This window comes from Erithacus rubecula (assembly GCF_903797595.1).
Source record: "Erithacus rubecula genome assembly, chromosome: 6".
Lineage (NCBI taxonomy): Eukaryota > Metazoa > Chordata > Aves > Passeriformes > Muscicapidae > Erithacus > Erithacus rubecula.
In genome coordinates this window covers 14,569,279-14,577,674 of record NC_136688.1, presented here as the reverse complement: position 1 = coordinate 14,577,674, position 8,396 = coordinate 14,569,279, and the positions used below count along the sequence as shown (strand labels likewise).

At 48.7% G+C, this 8,396-nt stretch overlaps 1 protein-coding gene across 1 annotated transcript; it reads right to left on the bottom strand.

Moving 5' to 3' along the window:
• Positions 1 to 903: 903 nt before the first annotated feature.
• LOC306803376 (olfactory receptor 14A16-like) lies at positions 904 to 1,836 on the bottom strand (the record flags this gene model as incomplete). The annotated part of the gene is made up of 1 exon (XM_079308738.1): positions 904 to 1,836. One exon carries the CDS (start codon positions 1,834 to 1,836, stop codon positions 904 to 906), a length of 933 nt encoding a protein of 310 aa, XP_079164864.1.
• Positions 1,837 to 8,396: the final 6,560 nt, after the last annotated feature.

The window sequence follows — 8,396 nt, the reverse complement described above, 5'->3', positions numbered from 1 at the left end:
TCCTGGTTCCTCAGGCTGTAGATCTCAGGGCTCAGGGCTGGAGGCACCACTGAGTAAAGAACTGAAACCACCAGATCCAGGGATGGGGAGGAAATGGAAATGGGCTTCAGGTAGGCAAAAAATGAAATGCTGACAAACAGAGAGAGCATGGCTTGATAAGGGAGGCAGGTGCAAAAGACTTTCTGCTGTCCCTGCACAGAGGAGATCCTCAGCACAGGTCTAAAGATCTGCACATTGGAAAAAAACATGAACACAAAACAGCCAATTCCTAAACAGATACTAAGAGCAATGAGACCAAGTGTCCTGTGGTTGAAGTGTGAACAGGAGAGCTTGAGGATGTGTGGGATTTCAGAGAAGAACTGGCCCAGGGCATTGCCCTAGCACAGGGACAGGGAAAATGTATTGGCCAAGTGCAGCAGAGTGCTGAGAAAGCCACTGGCCCAGGCAGCTGATGCCATGTGGGCACAAGCTCTGCTGCTCAGGAGGGTCCCGTAGCAAAACAAGGGGCAGTGGGGCAGTGGCACAGGAGCAGCACAGGCAACCCCAAGTGCTGCTGCTGCTGGGCACAGCTGCTGTGCCAGCACTGATGTGCTCCAACTCTGCACACAGACATTGTTGCTGCAGCTCTAGAGAACGGAACAAAAGGGACATCCCTGGAGAAAACCTTGCTGGGAGATCCTTTTTTTCCTTTAAAGCCACTTGTAGCACAAGCCCTCGTTTATACAGTCTGTGGCAACAGGAAAAGTGGAGAGTAACAGAAAGAGAAATGGCACAAAAAATTAGGTTTCTTTATGCAAAATAATAGAAAAATAGAACCAAAAAAAAAAGTTCCAAAACCAAAACAACAAGTACTATTGAAAGATTTCTTTTATTACAAGTGGTTTGCATAAATTTGTCAGCAGTTTAATGTTCTTGAAATCTTTCACTCATTAGTGTCCACAGTGCAGCCTTGAGCTCCTGGTTCCTCAGGCTGTAGATGAGGGGGTTCAGGGCTGGAGGCACCACCGAGTACAGAACTGACACTACCAGATCCAGGGATGGGGAGGAGATGGAGGGGGGCTTCAGGTGTGCAAATGTGCCAGTGCTGAGGAAAAGGGAGACCACGGCCAGGTGAGGGAGGCAGGTGGAAAAGGCTTTGTGCCATCCCTGCTCAGAGAGGATCCTCAGCACAGCCCTGAAGATCTGCACATAGGAGAAAACAATGAACAGGAAAAGCCCAAACACTAAACAGGCACTTAGAGCAATGAGCCCAAGTTCCCTGAGGTTTGAGTCTGAGCAGGAGAACTTGAGGATCTGTGGGATTTCACAGAAGAACTGGCTCAGGACATTGCCATGGCACAGGGGCAGGGAAAATGTATTGGCTGTGTGCAGCAGTGAATAGAGAAAGGCACTGGCCCAGGCAGCTGCTGCCATGTGGGCACAAGCTCTGCTGCCCAGGAGGGTCCCGTAGTGCAGGGGTTTGCAGATGGACACGTAGCGGTCGTAGCACATGACGGTCAGGAGAAAATATTCTGCTGAAAGGAAAAACATCACAAAAAACACTTGTGCAGCACATCCAGAGTAGGAGATGTTCCTGGTGTCCCAGAGGGAATTGTGCATGGCTTTGGGGACAGTGGTGCAGATGGAGCCCAGGTCAGTGAGGGCCAGGTTGAGCAGAAAGAAGAACATGGGGGTGTGCAGGTGGTGGCCGCAGGCTACGGCGCTGATGATGAGGCCATTGCCCAGGAGGGCAGCCAGGAAGATGCCCAGGAAGAGGCAGAAGTGCAGGAGCTGCAGCTGCCTTGTGTCTGCCAATGGCAGCAGGAGGAAGTGGCTGATGGAGCTGCTGTTGGACATTTCTGCCAGAAGGGCATGGTGGACCGATGAGACCGACTGACAATCTGGAAAGGATTTCCTTGAGTCAATCCTGTGCAATTATATTACAAATCCTCTCAAAACTACTTCTCTTCCTCTGGAGGAACTTCAGTAATTTTTTTTTTTTTTAATACCAATTTTGCACTTCTGAGTTACTGCCTCTTCATCATTGCTCTCAGCCTGAACACTGGGGAGTCTAGAGGGAAAACAGGGCTCCTGTGCCCCATTGCAGTCAGGCCTGCTGGTGCCACACAGCTGACCTGTGCTCTTTACACCCCCCACTATTTCACAGTGATCAAAATTACAGTGTGTTGGAAAAACAAAGTGGATTCTTTGAAGGCTCCATTTTCAAAGTCAATCTTCCTAAACCCTTCTCTCTTTCCCTGTGCAGCTGGACTTAGAAGGATATCCAGGGCTGTTCTGGCTCTTTGCTGCCTGAAGTTGTGCCTATTAGGAGTTGTTTCTCTGTATCCAAGGCCTGATATCCCTGTATCCCTGTACCCTGCCAGAGCCCAGCCCAGCCCTTGGGGCTCAGTTATGCCCTGTACACCCCTCCCACCACAGGGCACTGCCCTGGGGCATCTCCCTGGCAGCAGGGCAGCTCAGACAAACTGAGATGCTGCCAGCCAAGGTGCTGCTGCTGCTGCTGTCTGCAGGCAGAGGAGGGTGAGGAGGCACTTTGTGAGGGAGATGTGAGGCAGATCTGCTGATCCCCAGTGGGACAGTACAGGAGTTTCAGTGACACAGACACACCTGACAGCCCCTTTCCCTTCCCTTGAGGAGAAAACTGAGAGCAGCCCTGGCCATGAAGCACCATCTCCACAGCAGGAGAAATCTGCCCTGATGGGGGTGGCTCCTTCCACCTCCAACTTCTCCCCACAGTCCATGGGGAGCTGACAGGCAGGCTGAGAGCTGGCCCTGGCAGGTGGCACATGCCCTAGACTGGCCAAGAGCCCTGAGGGCTGCAGGTGCTGCTCTGCAGGACAGTCCTGGGCAGCCCTGGCTGCAGCCCCAGCTTCAGCCCCTGCAGCCGTCCCTGGCAGCAGGAGCCATCCTGCCCTGTCCCTCTGACAGTGCCCAGGGCAGCCCCTCTCTGCAGCACATCCTCCTCCTCCTCTTCCTCAGAGTATCTGGGAGAGTCCTCCTGACACATCCCCCAGGCTGTGGCATATGCTGGCTCCAGGAGATCCCTCCAGGAGCACAGGGGACATTGCCCTGCACCCACAGACTCACCATGTCCAGGGCTGTGAAGATGTTTCCCCAAGTGAAGTCTCAGCTCAACATCTTCCCAGTGCTGATTACCTTTAGCCTGTGTGTGCCTGGCTCCTGTCCCCTCAGTGCCTGCAGGCAGTGCTCTCAGCCCTGCTGGACTGGGAGAGGAGCTGCTCATCAGCAGAAATGTCTTTTTGAAGCTTTTCCTGGTTGCCATTATCTCCCTCTGTGCCAGGAGACACAACACAATTACTTTGATGACCCTCTCAGGAGTTTGGTCTTTTTTAAATTGGAGTCAGTCCCTGAGAGAATGTTTTTCAAAAATCCCCTCAAGAACTCAAAATAAAATTGAAACTTGAAAGTTTCTTGAACTTTTAATGGGTCCCACTGAGAGACAGGAGTGAGAAAATTCCCCAAGGTATCAGATAGAGCAGAACAATGAAGGCACTGGTGACAGGTAGGAACAAGGAAAGTAAAGGTGTCTCTGACAAAAATTTAGTAAAATTTTTACCATGCCTGTGAATTTTTAGCCCAAGAATAAGGCATGCAGGGGCTGCTTTCCCAGCAGGCAAGGTGTGAAGACAAGAACACAACTGGCTCATGGGTGCAGTGATAGAATGAACAGGAACTGGGAAATTGGAATTGGATTTTAGGAAATGGGTACATGCTAATACACATGTAGTGACTTAATACACATGTAGTGACTTAATATAAGCAACACACTTGTAGAATGACGTATCCACACAAGGATAGGAGTTATCCTATTCTTGGACATTGGACTTGAGGCCTCAAAAATTATTTTTTCATCAAATTTGTGTTAAGGAGACTTATTTTGATATTTTGGAGATTTGATGATAATGAACCTCACAGAACCAAGGAGTCAGCTTTTACACTATGGAACCTCAAGGAACAAAGGGGCCTTTTGACATTGTGGGAGCTCATGGAATCAAAATCCATTTTGACAGAGTGGGGCCACATGGAACCTCTGGTCCCTTGTTACACTGCAGATCCAAGGACACCATTGTGGCACTGAGAAACCTCATGGAACCACAAGTCCATTGTGACAGAGAAAGGCCTCATGGAATCAAGGGGCCCTTGTGACACTGTGGGGCCTCACAGAACCAATGGTCCATTGTTTACTGCAGATCCAAGGAGGCCCTGGTGACACTATGGTATCTCCTGCAATCATGGGTGTAATGTAACACTGCAGGGCCTCACAGAATTAAGGAGTCCATTGTGACACTGCAGAGCCTCATGGAACCAAGGTGACCATGTTATATTACAGAACCTCGTGGGACAAAGGGTCCATGGTGATACTGCAGAACTGTTGCCGAGAGCATGAAAGTTCATGGAATCAGAAGTGCATTGTGACCAAGGGGCCATTGTGACACTGTGGATCCAAGGAGACCTTTGTGACACTGAGGAATCTCATGAAACCAGAGGTACATTTTTACACTGTGGGGGACTCCTGAAACCAAAGGACCATTGAGACATTGCAGGGACTTAGGGAAAGAGAAGCACAGAAGTAACAAGGTTGGAAAAGACCTTGGAAATCATCAAGTCAAACCTATGACCTAACATCACCTCATCAACTTAATCATGGCTCTGAGTGACACGCCCAGTCTCTTTTGAAATGCCTCCAGGGATGGTAACTCCACCCCTCTCTGGGCAGACGATTGCAGTACCCAATCACTGCTTCAGTGAAGGTTTTTCTTGGTATCAAACCTATACTACCCCTGGCTTATCTTAAGACAGACACTCATTCTGTGAGTGTTTGTTCAGTAATGAGACTGACTCCCACTTGGCTACAGCCTCTTTTCAGGTGGTTGTAGAGAGTCTCACTAGAAGCTGTTTTAGCCATTGGGGCCATTGTAGCACAGCAGGGGCTCATGGAATCAAGGGGAGCACAGTGACAGTGTGGGGCTCCATGGGACGAAGGGGCCATTCTGACACCGTGGAACCAAGGAGACCTTTATTATGATGCCTTAAGTTCTGAGTTTTCTGTTCTGCTTGGGTATGCTTTTCCATTGTGCTTAGGGTGATGAAGACAAAATAGTCTGATTCCAGCTATTGATTCAAGGACAGTTTCTTCAAACTCCAGGCCCTAAGAATAAAAACTGTGAAAGGAGAAGGGTGGGCCAGCCAGAAGGTGAGGAGAATGACACTTTACAATTTGAGACTTAATTGGATGGTCGACTCCAAATGGAGTATGCAAATGGACTGAAACCTATAAAAATGTGAAATCTTGTGACCAAGCTGGCTTTTACTTCTGCCTTGGAACCATTGAGACAGGGCAGGGGCCACACTGTGGCACTGGTACTGCCAGAGTATGGCCTTTGAAGGACTCTCAATAAATACCCATTTTATTTCGCTTAACTCTGTGTGATCTCTGTTCCAGCTCCTAATGGCAACAGTTACACTACAGGGCAGAAGAAGAAGACCCTGTCCCGTCTCCGAGGGTCTCTTCAGGCTTGAGACCTCCCCAGAGAGGGCATGGAGGTGGTTAAAAGTCTGGTTCTCTCGGAGGCGCCGACAAGTAAGCAGCTCGAGACGACCTTGTGTTGTTTTGGGGCTGTTTATTTATCTTATCTTAAAAAAGTTTTTGCCAGCCCAGCACAGATCCGCTCTGCAGGTCGACCATAGCAGAATGGTCTCCTGAGAGGGCTGAGCCAAGGTCTTTATACCCTAAACTACGTATACAATACTTACAAATTTTCCCCAATGCCATGCAACCTCTTTACAATGTCCAGTTCTTTCCCCATCCAATCTGTGGTTCCCAGGGTGCAACTTCAGCATGGATGACATGAAGAAGAAGGAGGAAGAAGTCCACCACACCCAGGATCCTCCATCTTGGCCACATGGCCCTTAATATAAACAATCTAAAAAACTACTTATACTACATTCTAGCATTCTAATTTACACTCTACTCATCATTATTTTCTGTGTCTCTTCTCTCAACGTGGGCAGATTTTCCCAAGGAGCCAAATCTAGCCCCTGCAGCTCCTGGGCAGCACTCGGGGGTCTCTGAGGGGTCTGCCAGGGGGGGTTTTGCACCCCCAAAGGAGACAGGGAAAAACCCTGGACTCCCACAGACCCTTCTACAATTTTGAGCCCTCATGAAACCAAGGGTCCATTGAGATACTGTGGTATGGGAAATGCAGGCATGGAGAGCTCTCAGGGCCTTCTGCATACAGGCTCAGAGATAGAAATGGATGCAAGGTTTGACCTAAGACGTTGGAGAAGATTTGGAGAATTAGAGCATTAAAGTGAAACAGACATGAAACAAGAATATAAATTTGCAGTTTAAGTGAATACATATTTTAAGCAAACAGAAATATGTCTTTTATAAGCAACAGAATATGTAAGGGGAGATAGAAAATATTTTAAAGTTTAGCTATAGAACCTGTTATAAAGTTTGTTAGAGGTTTAAGATGTATCAATGTAATTTTGTGAAATATTATATGATTGGTTGAAAAATGACACATTGCAGCAAAGCCACGGGAAGTAAAGCAATTAATGATTGGTTAGCAAACTTCATAGATTTTGCTAAAAAACTAACATAAGGCATTGTAACTAATAATGAGGTGGCTTTGATACTATGGTGTTGGATGTAACACCTTTAATGTCTCACCTTTTTATGAGACTGATGCAAAAAAGCAATAAACCATCATTTACAACGTCTCTCAGTTGCCCCATTTCTTGTCATATTAATGTCCTGATAGGGATCTTTCAGACACCAGGTCCCCCCATTAGAAATCAATAGAGATTTAGGGGCATTGGGTCTGCCCCACTGAAGTCAATGTGGATTTAGAGCAAGCAGGTTTACCCTATTAAAGTCAGTGGGGATTTTGTGGAAATTTGAGGATGAAACGGGGAAATATGGGTAAAATTCAAGGAAATCTTTGGGCTTAATTCCAGGAATTTCCAGTCCAGAATCATGGTGCTGATGCTCTGGAAGTCCTGGATGAATTCCTGGAAGACAATCCTGAATCCCTTATTCCTCACCTGTGGCCCATGCTGGAGCTGTGCCTTCAGGTAAGCCCAAAAATCTCCATTTTCAGCCCAAAATCTGGTAATTCTGAGCCCAGAATTGGGACTTTTAGGACTAAAAATTTTGGGACATTGGGTCTACCCTTTGAAGTCAATGGTTATTGAGGGACACCAGATCTACCTCAATGAAATAATTTGGGGATTTAGGGACACCAGGTCTTCCTATTAATAGGGCTTGATCAGAAAGCATGTCTGGTTAAACTGGGAGCACTGGGAAGGGCTAAGGGGAAGCAGTGGGGGAGGAACTGGAACCTCTGGGAGGGGGGAAGTAGCAGCATTGGAAGGGAGGAAAGGGGGAAACTGGGCAAAAACACTGGGAACAGTGAGAAGGGCAAAGCGGAAGCAGTTGGGGAGGAACTGGAACTACTGTGGGGGGAACTGGCATCATTGGAAGGCAGGAAAGGGGGAAACTGGGCAAACAAACTGGGAGCAGTGAGAGGGGTTACTGGGAGCACTGGGAGAACTGGGAGGACAAGCTAGTCAAACTGGGAGCTATTCCTGGGAGCACTGGGAGTGGCTAAGTAGGCTGCACTGGGGTTACTGGGAGCACTGTGTCATAACTGGGACCTCAGGAAGGGATTAGTAGAGATAATTGGGGATACACAGAACTCCTGGTCTACCCTGATCTAAGTCAATGGGGATTTAGGGACACCAGTTTTGGGGGGGCTACAGGGGTTTTGGTAGAACCAGGTGCCCAAGAGGTGCCCAGGTGTATCCATGTGGTTTCTGGGGTGATCCAGGATCTTCTACAGGAACCCAGGTGTGCCCAGATGATTTCTGGGGGGGATCCAGGAGATTTTTGGGAGTACCCAGGTCTAGACAGGTGATTTTTGGGGCTATCCAGGTGATTTTTGGGGCACCCAAGTGCCCCGAGTCACCCCGACAGGCCACGAGAAGATGATGGCCACCGTTGAATCCCTGTCAACGTTGACAAAGATGACCCTTGGCAGCTGGGGGGCAATTGGGGGGCACCTCAACATTCAGGGGGCACCCCAACACTCCAGGTGAGGGCTCCAGCGGTGACACGGTGACCTGAGTTACCTAGGTGTGAGAGTCCGTCCGAGCCTCTCGTCTGTTTCTGCCCAACGACCCTCGCCTGAGGCCTGCGCTGCCCAGGGATGGGAGGAACGCCAAGTGACTCTTACTCAGGTGATGCCTACCAGGACTGGTTTCTCATGACAACTAGTCACGGGGAGTTTACTCAACAAGCTCCCACAGATGAAAGAACAATGGACTGGTCAGTATGGGCTGCCCTGCATGTGTTCATGATGACAAAGATG